Source organism: Neomonachus schauinslandi, chromosome 12 (assembly GCF_002201575.2).
Source record: "Neomonachus schauinslandi chromosome 12, ASM220157v2, whole genome shotgun sequence".
NCBI lineage: Eukaryota > Metazoa > Chordata > Mammalia > Carnivora > Phocidae > Neomonachus > Neomonachus schauinslandi.
Genome location: NC_058414.1, coordinates 73179447 through 73200352, shown reverse-complemented (window position 1 = coordinate 73200352; position 20906 = coordinate 73179447). Strand labels below are relative to the sequence as shown.

Here is a 20906-nt window from a genome sequence, read left to right as displayed (position 1 = left end):
AAACACTTCCAGGCCCAGACAGCTGCAAGAGTATGTGAGGAAGGGATTCCACTGGAGTATAATAAGCAATACTCGATTGAATGAAACCATAAACCCACCCCACTCTCTATAGTAAATTCTAACATTCACCACAGGTTTGAAATTCCTGTAGCATCATTAAATGTGTATTTTAAAATATTACAAACATGCTTATGATGCATAGGAAGATGGAAAAATTTAGACTGTAATGCACACCATATTGTACTCCCAGCTTTTCTAATTTACAACCACTTAAGAATCACAATATCCAAAGAAAGTATTTTAAAATAGTATATGACTCACTGATAAGTGATATTCTACTCAAATAAATAGGAAAATTTTCACTTTAATGTCACATTGAATTTTAGTACTTTTCAATCCAAGAAAAGAAATAAACTGAGACATGGTCATGAGTTCAGGATTATATATATTACAATTTGCCTTGTTATAATACATTTGTGGCTTTATGATAAAAATAACTCAGGGACATATGGACTTCAAGCTAATCTGCGTAACTGTCACAAGAAAAAAGCATTAAATGCATTTCTGAAATAAGTATTTTCATTTAATTTCAGAATCTCCAAACAGCATTAAACCTTGGCCTTGTTTTAAAAAAGTTTAGTTAAACACTAAGCTAGCTAAATAACCGTCTTGAAAGATTCAAACACAACTGATATAGAAAATGCTTTCCCTCTAATCTCAATCTTACATAAATGGAAGAGGTGAGGGGGAAAAGGTAGACAATTTCTTTAGCAGCATATATGGCTAAATCCATCAACCACCTTAAACTAGAATGTCCATTATTGACCCCATTAAAAAGAACTGGGCAAATATCAAAAATTACCCACTTCATAAACCAAAGACAACAATTTTAGGGTTACGGTAAGTAAAATATTTTTGAAACACTTCAAAAACTTTTAACATTACACTAGAGGAATCATCTCTTAATTTTAAGAAAGAAAGGTATAACAAAGTAAAAGACATTTAAACTAAACTGATTTTCAATCCCCTTTGAACAAAAGAAATGAAAAATAATGGTTGATTAGCTAAGCTTTGTGCTCTAACCAAACTAATTACAGTGATTTTAAATGGCAACAGCCCATCTGACTGGGTAGCTCGACAGTTCTGAATATTTTTGCAATGATTTTTTTTTTTAAAACGCAAAGACATTAAAATGATCTGGTCATGCAATGTTCATCTTATGCATTCTGCATCTCTTTGCCAATCTTGTAGCTAAGGATCTTGTTCCAATCAATCTTCGTGCGTGTAACTGGCAACTGTCGACGTAAGGCTTTGAAAGTAGTATCCGACATTGTCTGATAATTCTCACTGATGGCAGTCTATGAAAAATAGTAGTTAAAAGTTTAAAGAAATAAAAGGAACAGAACAATTCATAAAACACATAGATGTTTTAGAAAAACCTTTATTTAAGCAGCCTATTTCAGTTTTTAAAAAAGTAAAAAAAAAAAAGTCAAATAAAAACCCCAATGTGGTTTTAAAAACTGTTTAAAAGCAGCTAAAAGAGGGCCACCTGGGTGGCTCAGTCAGTTAAGCATCCAACTCTTGCTCTTGGCTCAGGTCTGGATTTCACAGTCGTCAGTTCAAGAGTCACGTGCTCTACTGACTTAGCCAGCCAGGCGCCCCTAAAAGAAAAAGTCTATAATCATTTGAATAATTAAATTTAATGAAATGAAACTGCAAATTAGATTTAATATTTGTGTATTCTCATTTTGGATCTATTTTTCTATTTCACTCAGAACAATTTTATAAATTATTGTCTGCAAGGAGCAGAAATATGGCTAATCCACAAATTAAATGTGTAAGTTCAAGAGTATAGTTTAGAAGCTGATAAAAAATGTAAAAAGTAATATATAGTGAAGTAAGATCTACTTCAGATTACACATAATCTAAATACTTGATTACACATAATCTAAATACTTGAGGAAATACTTCATAAATTAAAATTTCCAATTAAGAACAAAATAACCATTTAAAATCTTGGCATATTGTGACTAACACTCAGAAATTATAATTGGCTAAAACTGAGTTTTGGCCACATTTTCATAATTTTGCCACTGATTTAAAAACAACAAATAAAACAAAAAGGACTATGTTTTATTATAGTAAAACAAATGAAAAAAATTCAGCCTCATGACAAATTAAAATTTCAGTGCCATTATTTAAAGCAAATATAAATCATGTAGTATTTTTTAAAAACATACCTGGTATTCATTTTCTGCAGCTTCTACAATCTTTATAAATTCTTTTGCTGTTTGCACCTCATTCTGAATGAAAAACAAAACCAAAAGTAAATAGTAATTTAAAACTACACCATTTCTTTCAAGTTTTCCATTTTTTAAAATTTGAGTATAATTCACACACAAAGTTACAGTAGTTTCAGCTGTACAACATGCTGATTTAACAAGTTTATACATTATGCTATGCTCCCAAGTGTAGCTACCATCTGTCACCACACACAATGCTATTATAGTATCATTGATTATATTTCTTATTCTGTGCCTTTTATTCCCTAACTCATTCCTTAACTAGAAGCCTGTATTTCCCACTTCACTTCACCATTTTGCCTCTTCCCCCACCCCCACTCCCTCTGGCAACCATCAGTTTGTTCTCTATATTTATATCTACTTTTTGTTTTTTCGTTTTTTTTTTCCTGAATTCCACAGATGAGCGAAATCATATGGTATTTGACTTTCTCCGTCTGACTTATTTCACTTGGCGTAATACCCTCTAGGTCCAACAATGTTGTTGCACATAGCACAATCTCATCTTTTTATGGCTGTGTAATATTCCACTGTGTGTGTATAACTGTATATACACAATTGTGTGTATGTACACCCCCCCACCTTCCTTATCCATTCGTCTATTGGTGGATACTTAGGTTGCTTCCATATCTTGTTTATTGTAAATAATGTTGCAATAAACATTCCTATATCTTTTCCAATCAGTGTTTTCATTCTCTTTGGGTAAACATCCAGCAGTGGAATTATTGAATCATATGGTATTTCTATTTTTAATTTTTTAAGGAACTTCCATACTGTCTTCCACAGTGGCTACACTAGTTTGCATTCCTACGAACACTGCATGAGGGTTCCTTTTCCTCCACATCCTTGCCAACACTAATTATTTCTTGTCTTTTTGATTTTAGCCGTCCTGACAGGTGAAAGGTGATATATCATTGTGGTACTGATTTGCATTTCCCTGATGATTAGTGATGTTGAGCATCTCTTCATGTGTCTGTTGGCTATCTGTATGTCTTCCTTAAAAAAGATGTCTGGGCGCCTGGGCGGCTCAGTTGGTTAAGCGACTGCCTTCGGCTCAGGTCACGATCCTAGAGTCCCGGGATCGAGTTCCGCATCGGGCTCCCTGCTCAGCAGGGAGTCTGCTTCTCCCTCTCCCGCTCCCCCGTCTTGTGCTCTCTCTCTCTCTCTCAAATAAAGAAAAAAAAACTTTTAAAAAAAAAAAAAAAAAAAAAAAAGATGTCTAATTCAGGTCCTCAGCCCATTTTTTAATCGGACTGTTTATTTTTTGGGTGTTGAGTTCCCTAAGTTTTGTTTTGTTTTTTTAAGATTTTATTTATTTATTTGACAGAGAGAGGGAGCACAAGCAGGGGGAGCGGCAGACAGAGGGAGAGGGAGAAGCAGGGTCCCCATTGGGCAAGGAGCCCGATGTGGGACTCGATCCCAGGACTCTGGGATCATGACCTGAACTGAAGGCAGAGGCTTAACTGAACCACCCAGTAGGTGGTTCAGTTCTAAGTTCTTTATATATTTTGGATATTAACTCCTAATCAAATATTTCATTTGCAAATATCTTCTGCCATTCAGTAGGCTGCCTTTTTGTTTTGTTGATCGTTTCCTTCACTGAAGTACAAAAGCTTTTTATCTGATGTAGTCCCAATAGTTTATTTTTGCCTTAGGAGACATACTTTCAAAAATGTTCCTAATGCCAAGGTCAAAAAAATTACTGTGTTCTCTTCTAGGATTTTTATGGTTTCAGGCTTCACATTTAGGTCTTTAATACATTCTGAGTCTACTTTTGTGTACACCACTATTATTTTTAAATAGGTGTGTCAATATATGTATAGACAATGCTTTACTAGTTTAATAAATAACACAAATAGAAATTATGACAAAGTGAAAATACTGTAAGATCAGTTACTCTAAGTCCCAAGGGGAACTACGCAAAAATATTTTAAAAGTCTACAGAATGAGCCTGGTTTCACTGTTTAAGGAAAGCGAAATCTTAATAATACGTATTAATGAAAAACTCAATAGTAACACTTAACATGAATTCGACAATCTGCTTACAGGTAAGAAATTAGTCATAAATTTCTAAATAATGATTGTATCTAAGTATTATTAAATATGTACTCAACAGTATTTACCACCATAATAATACATTTTAAAAACATTAGGAAAAGCTTATTTTATTATTTAAGATTTTATTTATTTATTTGACAGAGAGAGATATAGCAAGAGAGGATGGGGAGCAGGGGGAGCGGGAGAGGGAGAAGCAGGCTTCCTGCCAAGCAGGGAGCCCGATGCGGGGCTTGATCCCAGGACCCTGGGATTCTGACCTGAGCCAAAGGCAAACGCTTAACGACTAACTCACCCAGGCGCCCCGGAAAAGCTTATTTTACAGTTTAAGGTGAATTTACTGTAGTGTTTAAATATTTTCTGGAAAAATTTTAACATTCCAATATATGGGTTTCTTTGCTTTTTTCCTAACAGTAAAAAAGTTACCAGAAATTTAGACTTTTTCATAAAACAGTGTTAATGTAAAATTCTCTAGTATCTTACTTTATATGTTTTATATATTTACACATATGTATTTATATTTCTATAACATGTGCATTTTTTTCTGTCCAAAAACAGTTAAAAAAGAGAAAACCCTGTAAAATAAAGTAAAAAATTCATTTCTAAAAAGCAGCACAAAAGGTATATTGGTCAAGTTTAATTACTATGACCACCTCTCAACAACTCCACAGTCTGTAATTTTGTAGACAACTGTCTTTTAGAAAGAATCTTTGCTCAGTGTCAAACTAAAAAAGATAAGTTATGCAAATAATGTTACATGTATGCACATGATACAGAACAATACCAAATACAGTGTCTCACGGAAAACCAGACATTAGTTTCTTTTACTGGCAAATTTTGCAAGTAGAGTACCATTTAGCACAAAGGCACAAATCACCTATGTGCTAGTGAAACATTTTCTTAAATACCAGCTCTCTTCTCTTCCTAGGTAGCATCTGGCCTTGTACATTCACACGTTTCTTAATGTTAAATCAAATGCTTCCTTAAATTAAAAATTAACTCTTCTTTATTTGTAGGTTAGCTAATTTTGTATATTAGCAGTTGATGTTTATAATATATTGGCACTTTTAGGTATACAACACAAATGTTTATGGAGAAATATAAAATGTGACTATTAATGTTTTATTATTAATATCACTGGGGCAAAAAAAAAAAAATCCCACAAAGAAATAGCTGCACATGTACTGGAAAGAAATGTGTGAGAGAACTATGTGGGGAAATAAAACCAAGTTCAAAGTTTCTTGAATTTGAAAGCTGAACTTCAGAAAAACTTCATTAAATCATAATCCAGATAAAGGGGGAAAATACAATAGAGTTTAAAAGTTGAGTACAGAATCATAGACCTAAATTTAAGAGCTAAAACTATAAAATTCTTAGAAAAAAACCATGGAGTAAATCTTCATGACCTTGGGTTAGGCAATGGTTTCTATTAATATACCAAAAGCAAAAGTAACAACAACAAAAAAATAAATTGGACTACATCCAAACTAAAATTTCTTGTTCTGCAAATGATACAAGCAAGAAAGTGAAACAACACACAGAATGGGAGAAAGTATTTGCAAATCCTATATCCGATACAGGACTTGTAGTCAAAATATATAAGCAACAATTACAACTCAACAATAAAAACACAAATAACCAATTAAGAAATAGACAAAGGATCTGAATAGACATTTTTTGGAAGAAGATCTACAAATAACCAATAACACATGAAAAGATGTTTGACATCATTATGCACCAGGAAAATGTAAATAAAAACCACAATAAGATACCTCTTTATACCAAGCAAGACGGCTATAATAAAAAAGACAGCCATAAGTTTTGATGAAGACATGGAAAAATTGGAGCCCTCATAGACAACTGATGGAAATGTAAAATGGTGCAGCCTCTTTGAAAACAGTCTGGCAGAAGTTCTTCAAAAGGTTAAATACAAAACTATATACAACTCAGCAATTCCACTGTCACCAAAGAAAAATTAAAACAGAAAAATGAGAACAAATGTCTACACAAAAAATAGTACACAAGGGGCGCCTGGGTGGCTCAGTCATTAAGCGTCTGCCTTTGGCTCAGGTCATGAGCCCAGGGTCCTGGGATCGAGCCCCATGACAGTCTCCACGCTGGGCACGGAGCCTGCTTAAGATTCTCTCTTTCCGGGCACCTGGGTGGCTCAGTCGTTAAGCGTCTGCCTTCGGCTCAGGTCATGATCCCAGGGTCCTGGGATCGAGCCCCACATCGGGCTCCCTGCTCAGCAGGAAGCCTGCTTCTCCCTCTCCCACTCCCCCTGCTTGTGTTCCCTCTCTCGCTGTGCCTCTCTCTGTCAAATAAATAAATAAAATCTTAAAAAAAATAAAATAGTACACAATAGTTCACAGCAGCAAAAAGTAAAACAACAACACGAATCCAACTGATAAATGGATAAATGCAATGTGGTATATGGAGTATTATTTCAGAATAAAAAGGAGTGAAGTACTAGAAACACTGAAAACATTATGCTAAGTGAAAAAAAGTCTCAAAAGACCACGTATTATAGGATTCCATTAATATGAAATGTCCAGAATAAGCAAATCCATAGAGTTATAAGGTAAATTCATGGTTGCCTAGGGCTGAGGAGGGTTTTGGGGAAGGACTGGTGGGGGAGACGGATGGGGAGTGACTGCTAATGGGTACAGGGTTTCTGGAAGACAAAAACATTCAAAATTAGATTGTAGTGATTGTACAGTCTTGTGAATATACTGAAAAACATGGAATTTGATACTTTAAATGGGTGAACTGAACAGTATGTGAATTACGCCAATAAAGCTGCTAAAAAAAAGTTACGTACAGACTTCCAGTTAACTTACCATCTTTAACCTATTTCAAAACACTTTAATCTGAAGCACAAATATTACTTAAAATGTTAGTTCTAAAACTGTTCTAGCTTTACAGAAGTATTAGGTTGTTGAAATTTTTGAAATTACTTACAGACACTGTTAGGGAATCTTGTATATCTTTATGACTCACTAACTGAACATTACCATCTTCATAATAATGAACCTATTAGAAAAAGAAATTACAAAAACCACACATTATAGGAATCATCAAGATCTTCACAGCTTTAACAATTGCATCAGTGCAAATGACTACCAATTTTAGCTCTAAACCTAGACTTCTCTGCTGAGCTCCTGACCTTTCAAACTCCAGCATAGTGAGGAGACTAATTTGCAGTTCCTATAATTACTCAGGCAAGCCCTCCACTGACCTGATTCTGGACATTTCTACGTAACAGATATTCTACTGATATCTAAACTCAAGATTTCCAAAACTGAGCTCACCATATTCCCTCCCAAATATCATTCCTCTTTTGTGCATTTCCACCAACCATTTAATTTCTCAAATTCAGACATGAATTTATTCAATAAACATTAGCTGAGTGATTACATGCCTGCTACCACAAAGTTCTAGGGATGCACAGCTTTTAAAAAAAGAGTCCCTGGCCTTATTTTTCAATACAACACAGTAAGAGATATGTACAAAGCACACAGAGAGTGTCGAGACACTGAGAGTCTTGAGACTGAGAATTAAAAAAGGATTTCGGAAAAGAGGCAACAATACTTGGGTTTAGCAATGTAAGTATGCCAACAATTAAACCAGGGAAGATAAGGCAACTGAGCTTAGAGAACAGCATACTGTAGAAAGGCTTGGAGATGGCTGAAATGTGTATGAGACTGGGGAGGGAAGAGTGGCTGAAGAAACAGGTAAAGACAAGTCAACTTTGGGCCTTGTGTACCATGTAAATATGTCTGGACTATCTAGTAAGTGAGAGTGGTCTTGAGTAAGAAAGTAACATATCCAGATTTAAATTTTTAAAAATCATCTTTGTGATGAAGGCAATGTGAAAAATAGATTATGGGATGGCAAAGGGTCCAGAAAGTCAACATATTAAATAACAATTATATGCTAGGCATCACGCTAAGTGATGAAGACAGAACTGTCAGATAATCCTAGCTCTCAACAGACAACAGACAATCCCAGCTCTCAACAAGCTTTGGCTCAACAGAGGCACCATTTTAGAAATTATCCAGGTGAAAGCTACTAAGGCCCAACTGAAGGAAAGAATAATGTCAACAGTAATGGTCATCATTCATCAAGCACTTCATGTCTGGCTCTGTTCTAACCATTTTGCCCATATCAACTAATCTTCAAACATTCATATGAGCTTTGTATTGCTGTTTTCTTTTTCAGATTCATGAGGAAACAAGCAAAAATAGCTAGTATTAAATGACTTCCTATTGTCATACAAATAAAGAGCTGGATTCAAATTCAGACAGCCTGCTTTCAAAACCCACACTCTTAGCCTCTATTCTCTAGCCCCTAATGGACAGTCACAACAAGACATAAAAGCAATAGGATAAAGACCAGGAATGTATAGTGGAGTCAAATGATAGAGCAGCTGTATCTGATTCATCTTTATTCCTTTATGGCTTTTAGCAAAATATCTTTCATGATAGTTAATGAAATAAACTGAATAAATAAGTAAACCAAGAGAGAAAAAGACTGGTCAGTCTTTTCCTTTAACTTGTTGAGTAATGTTTATATTCAAATACTTGGTCTTATTTATCAAATGTTCTATATAAACATTTGAGTTTACATTAAATGAGTCAAAGAATTCAATTATGGTGGGTTTCTTATAAGAAACCAAATGTGAGTACAGAAGATACTTAAAGGATAAATGTCATATCTACATATATTAAAATACACACATAATAAATATATATTTATACATCTATATACACATACATATATTAATATTATACCTCACCCAATTCCACCCAATTCAGGAGACAGAACAGCACAACTCAAACTCAGAGGATGCTTGGATGAACAAATTGTTTAAAGAGCAGACCAAATGGTAGCATCTAATTTTAGCTATGTTTTTAGAATCTGTAAGCTATCCTTGCATATTATTGATGACTAGGGAATGAAGTGCAAGGTTATTTGAAAGACGAAAGATGAAATCAGCACTACTTGTTTTTCCCAATACCTCAAAACAAAGATCTAGAAAAGAAAGGGTTATTGTGTACTGAGAAAAAGTAAATTTATGAATTAGTTGTTTCTCTGTTCATACAATCACCTAGAGATCAGTAAATAAATTCTTTCTGTTTCATACCTGAATTTTCAAGATGCCAACCACCTGAGTGGTTGAAGGGGTGATTGTAAACTTCCACTCTGACCTCCAACGACCATTCCTTAAAAATAAAAACAGCAGCTGTAAATAAGGTAGGGAAAATAATTTGAATAAATTTTAAGTTCCAGATTTAAAGTCAATGCTACTGTATGAAAGTGTGGGGGATGGATGCTGGATACTTACTTTTTAATCACTGAAATATTTATGTATGTACGTATTTAAAGATTTTACTTATTTGACAGAGAGAGACACAGTGAGAGAGGGAACACAAGAAGGGGGAGTGGGAGAGGGAGAAGCAGGATTCCCGGCGAGCAGGGAGTCTGCTGAGGGGCTAGATCCCAGGACCCTGGGATCATGACCTGAGCCAAAGGCAGACGCTCAACGACTGGGCCACCCAGGTGCCCCTAATCACTGAAATATTTAAAAGAATCAAAGGGTTAAGTTCAGTTATGAACTACATTTAATCTTCATCCTATTAATAAGAAAGGACCTATCCAATGGATGCAACTAAAGAATTCTAAAGCTAAGGCTTAAAATACAGTTCAAAACTAAATTATGTAAGCCACTTCTGGAAAAAAATTTTAAGCTACTTCTTCATAACTGACTACTTATGTTTTAATTAAGAATAAACTGAATAAATAGGTGAAGGGGAATGGGAGATACAGGATTCCAATTATGGAATTAATAAGGTGATAAAAGGATAAAAATAGGGAATATAGTTAAAAGTACTGTAATAACATTGTATGGTGACAGATGGCAGCTATACTTTATCATGATGAGCACAGCGTAACTACAAACTTATCAAATCATTATATAAGACACCTGAAACTAATGTAACATTGTGTGTTCAGTATACTTCAATTAAAAAAAAAAGAATAAACTGAACAAATGTTCAGATTACCAAGGGCTTTCACAAATACTGTCAATGCAGTCTGACATCCACTGAATAATACAAAGTACCAAATAACTTTAAAAAGAATGGGTAGTAATACAGTATTTTAAAGGTTTTGATATCTGGAAAGAGAAAGGCTTTATATAAGGAGTTGTAAGTGTCAGAATATTTTTCTTTTCCAGTTTTAGGATTAAATTTCCACATAAAAGGTACCGCCTCCTCTCACTTCTCAAAATTACAAATTAACACATATTAATGGTAGGAAATTGTGACATTACAAACAAGGAACCAGTATGTTGTTATTCATTTCTGTCTCCCAGATAATGAATTTTATCCTTTTTTTGGCCTTTTCATGGCAACTTTCCTTCTACCTCTGTTGGCTCTTTGTATGCTAAACACATTCTGAAAGGCAAGTTTATACCTGTTAGGTTTTTTTGAACAATAGCATATGATTCTGAAAAATTCACAGTTATCAGATCACTATACTGGCTTTACTATAAAATTACTTCTGGGTTTCTTGTAATATTCTTGCAATCTACCCAACCATGAAAATCTAGAGAATGAGAGTACTCATACCTAAAGTTAACACTTAACATTTGAAAAGTACTACCATTAGAACAATGATCTACAGAATAAAAGAGAATTTTATACCATGCCTTGATTTTGAGTGACATTCAAAATTATCCATAGGTAGCTCACTCAGTTGGACAAAGAACCTAGGTCTATTTATTTTTATTTCATGATTCCGAAAGAAGTTATTCCTTTTATTTAGGTATTAGTATTGAGCGCTAATAAGTTCTAAGCATACACATTTCTGATTTATTATGACAATATGCATATATAAACACTGATTACAAAAAGAAAAAAGGAATTTCAAATCTAGTACTGGTACCAATTTAAGAACTATTTCAAAAAATCCTTCCAAAGGCATTATTACTACATAGTTACGGTAAATGATGCTGAGTCATACTCTTTTATCAATGGAGTACACAGTCAAGATGTCCTAGCCTTTATTTATATTCTTCCCTTCTCTTCTATTAACATTGTAATTACAAATACGTGTTTATTCAACAAACATTATTAAGCCTCCGATACGGCTAGACACTAGGGAAAGAGTAGAGACCAAGAAGAGAATGTCCTAGTGAAATCTATTAAACATCCATGGCTAATATCTTTTGATTTTTATTCTATCTGTATTTTTAGGTGAACTGAAGTTTATTTCTTTGTAGCAAAATATTTAGATTTTACTGAGATTATTGTAGTATGTTATGTCTAGCACTTTGTCATTTAGAATTTATCTTTTCTAAAAAGGGGAAGTCACTTTTAACTTCCACGATATAATGTTCATTGTGGTAGTTTAGGAGAAAAATTCAGATATGTGAAGCAAATTAGTGAGAACAGAGAACTCAAAAACAAACATCTTCATTTTACACAGGCTAAAGCTCAAATAAATTCTATTTTTGAAAACTAATTAGTAAATTCACTATAACAGCTCCAATATATATTAAAGTAAAACTTAGTAACATGAATTTTCCTTTAATACAGTCTCAACAAGACTGATTTTATGATACATATCTTGGCACAAACTGCATAAATTAATAGATTTCTTTCTTTAGGATATTGGTAGGTTACAGCTACAAGTTTTTATGCCTAATATGGAGAACCTACACTTTTATTAAGTCCATAAAAGTAACTTTATATACCAGAATCTTTAGGGAACTGCAGCTTGTCATTAAGGCGTATGTTTACATATGGAATTGATTTTCCTTCGGTGATAATGGATCTGCCTTTCTCCAAATGTTCTTGGTTAACCTTGTAACCTTGCATTTATTTCTAAGATGGTTAAATAGTGGAGCAATCTTGGGCCATGAACCAAATTAGTCCACAGGGGTTACTGATACCTCTTACTTTACCCTCCAGAGCACAACCAACCAACTTGGCTAAACAAGTCAAATATTATGACTGTACTTACTCTGATGATCTTAGCATGTATTAACAAAAAAAGAGGGTAAAGGTAAAGATTTCATTCAATTCTGAATTTATAAAGTCTTGTAGAGCCTCAGAATTTTATAAAGGAGATGTCTCAGAAATAGTCTTGTCTAAAAATACAAAGACTCAACAACTTGTCAAAGGTCCAAGATTAATAGGGAAAGTTAGTGCTTTAGGGGACTGGACTTTTTATAAGGAATAATCAATGAATTTGATTACAAAATTATAATTTAATTAAAATGAAATTATGATTGTAATCTGCCTCACTGTATAAAATATGTCATTACTTCCTTACATTGGCCAACCAAGCACAGAGCAATCCACATGAAAACACCTATTTCAGAGCCCCCAAAGTTCACCAGAAAAATCATTGTTCTTTCCCTTTATAATTACCTCTGTCCTCCTCTCCCATATTAAGTCTCATTCAGGAACAATCCCTTCTCAGAATGAGCATAAGGGCCTGCCAACTGGTCTGCTCGCAGGCACAAATGTTCCCTTAGGAGGCTGCTGCCAAGTCTCTAAAAACACTCCATACAATCCCACGCTCTTATTCACTGAGTGTCAATGGATTTACCACTACCTTTAAATAATTATGCTGATTATGGAGCAAATACCTTTCTTATATCAAAAGGCTGAAGTTTTATGTTTAGGCTGCACTTAAGTTATACACAAACAGGTACAGGTCCAACCAATAAAGCAAGGACTAGAAAAGATGTAAATGTCAACATTCCCCAAAATACAAAATTTTAACTTACCAAAAGTTTTTTGCTTGGAACTGATGGCTTTCTATGCATGCAATAATGGTTTGCTGTCCATCTATTTTTTTACCATATACCTTAATGGCAAAGAAAATAAAGAGAAGAGTGAATTCAGGGCCACAGAATAGTCAGCTTTAAACATCTGTACCAAAAAAAAAAAATTGTATAGCACTTTGGTAGGAAGGGGCGCCTGGGTGGCTCAGTTGGTTAAGCGACTGCCTTCGGCTCAGGTCATGATCCTGGAGTCCCTGGATCGAGTCCCGCATCGGGCTTCCTGCTCGGCGGGGAGTCTGCTTCGTCCTCTGACCCTATCCCCTCTCAGGTGTTCTCTCTCTCTCATTCTCTCTCTCTCAAATAAATAAAAATAAAATCTTTAAAAAAAAAAAAATGTATAGCACTTTGGTAGGAACATATAAAAGAAAAGAGAGTAGGTCATCATTCTAATATAGTAGCTAGAAAAACAAGTACTCAGGGCGCCTGGGTGGCTCAGTTGGTTAAGCGACTGCCTTCAGCTCAGGTCATGATCCCAGGGTCCTGGGATCGAGTCCCACATCGGGCTCCCGGCTCAGCGGGGAGCCTGCTTCTCCCTCTGACCCTCTCCCCTCTCATGCTGTTTCTCTCCTGCTCACTCTCTAATAAATAAATAAATAAATAAATAATCTTAAAAAAAAAAAAGAAAGAAAGAAAGAAAAACAAGTACTCAAACATGTCCACCTATAATCACAAATTCTTAGTGAATCACAAAAAAGCACAAAATTTATAAAGTAAAACTCATTATTATACTCTAAAAATATTCACAAACATCCTAGACATACCATACTATTCATTCCAAATACAGGTATCACAAGAAGTGTAGACAATTTTAAACATGTAGATACCAATCTGGCTGTTTCCACAAAAATAAAAACTGGACCTACACTGTGATTATCATCTTTGTTTCCTGCACAATCTTAGAGATTCTCATTTCTTCATTTTACAAAGTATTAGTACAGAGGTGAGAAAATTAACTTACTTTTAACCAAGAAAGGTCATTAAGAGAATGCCTGTGATGGTATGATGATGTTATTTCACCTCTTCTTTATTGCTTTAAAAGTCATGGATAATTTGTACCTTTCAATCCTCCAGGAGCAAATAAGGACTCTCTAACATAACCTAACTATCTATTCTTGAGTTATTCTTCCAAAATAATCCTAATCAACAAGGTTATAATTCAAGGAATTTGTAAAGTATTTTAGGTTATGCTGTAATTTTTCCTGAAGTAATTACATACTTAAGGGGATCATATGAATTTTTGTCTTAACCAGAAAACTTCTGAGAGTGAAATGGGATGCTACTGGTAATATTAATAATTATGTTGGGACAGCAAGTATAAAACAGGATATATGGTAACCTTAGGTTCCAGAGGTAGGTAGAAGCCAGGTCCAGAAGGTTGTGAAAGCCATGTTCAGAAGCCTGGACTCTATTCTAAGTATAACAGAAAATCTTTGAATGATTTCCAGCATGGGATTTTCATGATCTGATCTGTATTTCAAAAGATCTCCCTGGCTATGGAGAAGATCACAGAAACACAAACAAACTGGGGGGGGGGGGGGGGAAACAAAAAAAAAAACCTGGGTAAAAAAAAACTTACAAAAAAAAAAAAGAAAAAGAAAAAAAAAAAAGGACTCCTAATTTCTACCATTTCATACTGAAAATATAAAAAACAGGTTAAAACTATGGAAGAACCACATTAAAAAAGAGACTTGATTATAAAACAGGAAGGACATGATTCCACTTCCAAATAATTTAATTTGTTCTAAGATCTTGAAAGAAGTTTCATCTAAACTTACTGAGATGAGTTATTAACATGAGATTAAAGAATCCTATAGCATCATGCTCTAATCAATGTATGGACAATTCCTACTTGGATTTAATTCAAGGTACAACCATTTTTCCATTTGGGGCAATCATAATATATTTATTATTTAGAGTTTCTTGAACATTCTTTTTTTTTTTTTTTTTAAGATTTTATTTATTTGACAGAGAGAGAGATAGTGGGAGCAGGAACACAAGCAGGGGGAGTGGGAGAGGGAGAAGCAGGCTCTCCGCCGAGCAGGGAGCCCGATGCGGAACTCGATCCCAGGACCCTGGGATCATGACCTGAGGGGAAGGCAGACACTTAACGACTGAGCCACCCAGGCACCCCATCGAAAAAACATTCTTAGAAGTATTTAAGAAAAAAAACAATGGCAAGTTATAAAATGCCAGTTCTGTAAGTTACAGATTTCAGGAGATCATAAAAACATTGTCATATTTACATACGACAAAAGACAAATATGCATATTGATTACTTACAGTGCAGACCCCATTTGGATAATGTTCTTTTACATAAGCTCGGAGAGCAGTTTCTACTGAAGTTCTCCATGATTCGACTGCATTTTCTGCTTCATATGGTCTTGGATCAGTTGCTTCCTTTCTTAAGTGATCAAATTTGAAACAGATTCTGTTTTTGGGATCCAAAAACTTTCCATTTCCCAAGTCGCCATGTTCTGTTATCAATACCTTCAATGGTGCAATGAATTTTGGAAAAAAAAAAAAGTATTTAAAATAGCATTTAAGTACTGATATATATTAATATACATTCACTTAAGTTTTGTCCTTAACACTGTAAAATAATTCTACTTCAAGCAATTGGTTTAACTATTTGGCAGAACTATAATAATTCAAATGAGGCTATTCTCGTTCAGCTAAGATTAGTGGATCTGATTTTCTCCCAATATAACTTCTGGCTACCTGGTGAAAAGAATGCATCTTCTAATATATTGCTGGAGTTTTTGTTTTTGTTTTTTTACAGCTATAAACAGTTTACTATTTCCATTATCAGTTTCCAGTTCTCGAAACTAAGGAACTGGTAATAACCTTCAATGAGAATGGTTACAAGAGTAGCTTTTACAAGAATAGCTTTAACCCAGAGAGAATACTCTTCAGTGTGTCCTATATTGTTCCTGGGCCCACAGTCTCATCTACTGTGAAGGGTCTGCTTGTTTTTATAATCTATTCACTGACAGTTGTTTTCAACTGACTTTCAAATTTTTAAACATGTAATTTATTCTTTTATATACATTTAAGTTGTACATGCATAAATTTGGCATTCTGTGCTTTATTTCAAAATTTCCCCTCTTGTTCTTCCCTTGCAACTCTCCCAGTCTTTGACTCCTTACCTATGTCAGAACCTCCCCCACTCTCTGATATAAATCATGTACACACAGGATATATCCTTCTCAATTTTTTTCAGCCATACAATCCCACATAGATAAATAAAAACACATCTATGTATACATATACACACATACGGGATTTTTTTTGGTCACTGCTTTACCAGAATGGAATGAAAATGCACACGTACACATATTTTTCTGCATCTGGCTTTTTTCAATATCCAACACCTTACAGAAATCCTTCAAAGTCAACTGGTAAACCTCTCACCGTTCTTTTTAATGGCTGTGTAATATCCCATAATGTGGATATAACCTAATTTATTCTGCCATTCCTCTATTGACGGACCATCTCTTTTATTTCCAGGCTGTTTTCTTTTTGAGGGGAGGAATGAGTACCTTAAAAATGTTAAAATAAGTACTTTTGTACATATATTTTAACATGCTAATGTTTTTATTTCCATTAGATGCTTCCATTTCTCTTAAATATATTCCCAGCAGTGGGGACAGGAGGTAAAGGATCTGTATGTTTTTAATTTTTAATACATTTCCAAAAAAAATGGCTGTGACAATCCACATTTTTATGAACAGTATATAAGATATATTCCTCTCACATTACACCCATCAACAGGGATACGATTCTTTTTTCAGTCTGATGTGTATAAAATATCTCATTACTTTAATTACATTTCTGACTACTGACAGATTTAAATATCTTTTTGTGTGTGGGCCATTTGTTTTTCTGTGAGCAAATATTCTTTAATATTTTTCATTTGTGTTTTTTTGTTGTTATTTTCTTATTAATTTATAAGAGTCCTTTGCGTAAGGTATGTTTCATCTTATGGTTAAAATAATAATTATGTAGCAAAATGTCCATCTTTTCTTCTATAGTTTCTGGGTTTCCAGACTTGTTTAAGATGGTCTCCCTGCCCTAGTATTGTACATATAGACTCTTTTAAAATTTACACATTTTTAATCCACCTGAAATTTATTTCTATGTTGTATGAGACAGAGGTTCAAATTAACCTTCTTAATAGAAACCAGTTGTGCCAATCTTTTATTATGTCTATCTAAATTATAATCTTGTCACGCATAAAAATTTTCATACATTTTGGGACTGAATTCTGGTTCTATATGCTGCTGTACTGATCTCTGTCTACTTTATACAAAACCATCCTGATTTTACTTTATACTGGTTGTAAAACCTCTTCTGCTAACCAGTAAAGGAATTCTCTTTTACTCATTCTTACTGTTCTTACATTTTTTTTTCCCAAGCATGTATTTTTTTGCATAAACTTCATGAACATTTGACCAATTAAGAAAACTATTAGGATTCAAATCAAATTGCAATACATTTGTATTTTAGTTTTTAAATAATTTAACTTTCTATTTTCAAAATGGAATGTGGCGTTGCCTTTCCATTGTTCATATCCTGTTTTGTGTTTTAAGAAGACAACCACCATTGTCTTCACAATCCTTTGCCTTTCTTGTTAAGGTTATTCCTAGGTTAACGCATAGTTTTACCAAATAAAATGGAATTCCGCCCCCCCCCAACCATTTCTAGTATATAGTACTTATTTGGTGCAATAGAGGACAGCTAATGAGTTTTGTATACTTACCTTAAATTCAGCCATCTCACAAGATTGTTTTAAGTCTAGTAGTTTCTTTTATTTGGGAAGTTGATTATATAAATCATGTAACCTAAGAGTTTTATTTACTTTTATAAAGCTTTAAAAGTTCTCATTCTCTTGTCTTATTTGCTATACCTCCATTAGGTTAGATAGTAATAAGCAGACAAACCTGGCAAATTTCTATTTTAACTACAATTATTTTAGCGTTTGTAGTCTATGATATTTACTGTGATTTTTGTTAAACAATCTACTATACTTAAGAGGTCGTCTTCTATCCCTAGATTATTCGGGGTTTTTGTAATAAGGACTAGCTGCTGGATTTTTCAATTCCCTTTCACTGTCTATTGATGCATCATAAAGTTTTTCTCTTTGATTTGCTGATTAATAGATAAGACCAGTATATTGCCTTACATGAAATCACTCATGCATTCTTGTAATAGATTCTATTTAGTCTTGATTTGTCATTCTTTTGATATATTCCAGGATGCTATTTGTTAATATCTATCTAAAGTTTAAAAAAAAATAAAGTTTTTAAATCTATAGTCATATGTGAGATTAATTTGATTTTTTGTTTTATCTTTATTAGGTTTAAGTATTAATATTATGCTAGGTTCATAAATGAGTTTGGGAGCTGACAAATATTCTTTTAGGGATGTATTTTAAGAAAATAATGGTCAATGTGCCCAGAGGTACAAAGATTTACAATACAGCTTTGTTTACAGTTAAAGAAAAAGAAAGACCCCCCCCAAAAAAACACCCAAAAAATCTCCCAAGAAAATAAATATAGGAGATTCATAAAATGAAACACTATATAGCTTCATATATATGTGTGTATACATACACACACGCATGTCTCTCTCTATATATACATATATATGTAAGCTTGTTTTCTCTGCAGTTACAAGTCATCTTCTGTCTAGGCTCTCTTTTCCCCCTGTAAATACAAGACTACGTATAACATAATGAATAATGCCAAATGCAAGCTTTGAGATAACTAGCCACTAAGAATTAATTGTTACAACTCTCTCATCTTCCACCTACCAGTTCCTTCTTCATACTGTTTTGTATTAAGTTATGCTTCACACAAGCACAGTATGAATATAAGCACTGTTCGATTATTAATAACTCTAAACACCAAAAAACCCCAAAAACCCCCCAAAAAAACACCAAAATTAGTGACCTTTGGTGGCTTTTCTTAGCAATTCTAACTTTCACTTTGGAAAGAAAAGATTTAATAATTACTAAATGCTAAGTTACTCACATGAAGAACCGTAGAATTCCAGAGCAACCAAAATATGATATAAATCTTACTAATATATATTCTAGATTTTGGATTAATATAGGATTGATTTTTTTTCCTATAAAAAACAAGAAAGTAGATTTAAAGCAATTATTTTCTAAAATCTTAAAAGAATTACATTTGAATACTTCTAAAAGGGACTTTCTGCTAGTAGTATTATTGGTCTCAACAAAAAAAACCAAATTTTCAATTACTTTGCCCATAAGAGGCCATGATTAAAATGAACACTGTATCTTTAAACATACCACTTCAATGTTCTTGCTGAATATATTAACTATTATAAATGAAACAAAGAAAAGTCAGATCCCGTGTTCATATGCAACATACCTGATCGTCATAACCTTCAATTTTTACTGGAGTAAACTGGTCCAAGTTATACTGTGCAAATGCACTAAAAAAGAAAAAGGCCCGTTATTAGAGGTTAGCCATCTGTAAGATACATATCTAATTACTTGAGTAACACAACACACCAGGAAAAAGAGGAGGTGCTATGAGAGATGTAAAGAGTAATCAGACTATGATCAAAGGACTTACAGTTGGGTAGGAGAGATAGTAGATAAATATAACCATAACATGAAGTAGAAAGTACTGTAGAACAATGACCAATAAAGAAAGCATCAAGGAGACTACACATTTTAAAAAATAATAAGAAGAGCTTTAGGGGTGATTTCTTTAGAAATCTGACACTGAGAAATGGCCCTGAAATAATGAGTAGGCGCTCCTGCAGAAACTGGAGGGATGGGAAGAAGAGAGTATTTCAATTAGAGAGACCAGGATAAACAAAACACATAAGAAGATGGGTTAGGTCCACATCACAGAAAGCATCAAGCTCAATGCCTGACACATAGCATGTGTTCAATTATGTTTACTGAATTAAAATGAAAGGCCCTGATTGATAGAATAATTACTTCATTTGGGAGGCAGAGCAGAATCACTGAAGCTTTCTGAGAAAGAAGAACCTAACTACCTCTAAAGAAGATTAATTTGGCAGCAGTGTGTATGACAATTGGACAGTGGAGCAACTAGAGCCAAGGGGGAAAAAAAAAAAAGGCAGTTAGGCTGTTATTAGGCAAATGTCCATATCCGAACTAGAGTCTAAACTAAGAAATGGTGACAAGATGGATTCAAGAATAAAGCCTCTCTCTACTCTCATGAGTTAAGTAATACTACATAATTATGTAATACATTTATAGGAAAAATTCTCATAGAACAAAAAATTAACCTGAAAAATATGTAAGGACCATATTATATTTTATTAAATCTATAACCTGAGGTTTTTTTCTACACTTAACAGAAAGATATTGAGTATTTTAAAATTTAAAAATACATCTGTCAACCTAATCTATCTACTTGGAAGGTTTTCTAGATGGCAAGACATCCACTGAATTTTCAGGTTATTAGCTACTTGAGTCTCCTCTAGAAAGGAATGTTTGGTTGAGCAAAGCCATCACCGATAAATTAACAGCAGACTAGTAAATGTAAAAATAGCAAAAGAGAATTAAATTACTACCTGTCAAATTCCTGACACTGCATGTTCAACAAAGATGGGGGTAAACATAGAAATGCATGATAAGGGAGAGGGCAGTAGCTACTCACTTCTGATTTCCTTAATTCATTAAAACT

At 33.9% G+C, this 20906-nt stretch overlaps 1 protein-coding gene across 2 annotated transcripts in view; it reads right to left on the bottom strand.

Moving 5' to 3' along the window:
- Positions 1-348: 348 nt before the first annotated feature.
- The window catches only part of CAPZA2 (capping actin protein of muscle Z-line subunit alpha 2), a 56698-nt gene continuing 36140 nt past the window's right edge, over positions 349-20906 (bottom strand). The window contains exons 4-10 of one of the 2 annotated variants that reach the window (XM_021699290.1): positions 19611-19674; positions 15493-15699; positions 13156-13235; positions 9502-9580; positions 7317-7388; positions 2241-2303; positions 349-1358 (exon numbers count right to left, since the gene is read on the bottom strand). In XM_021699290.1, coding sequence (XP_021554965.1) covers positions 1218-1358; positions 2241-2303; positions 7317-7388; positions 9502-9580; positions 13156-13235; positions 15493-15699; positions 19611-19674 — 706 coding nt within the window. In that variant the 3' untranslated portion in view covers positions 349-1217. The remainder of the gene's footprint in view (positions 1359-2240; positions 2304-7316; positions 7389-9501; positions 9581-13155; positions 13236-15492; positions 15700-19610; positions 19675-20906) is intronic. The other variant, XM_021699291.1, reaches the window with a different exon arrangement.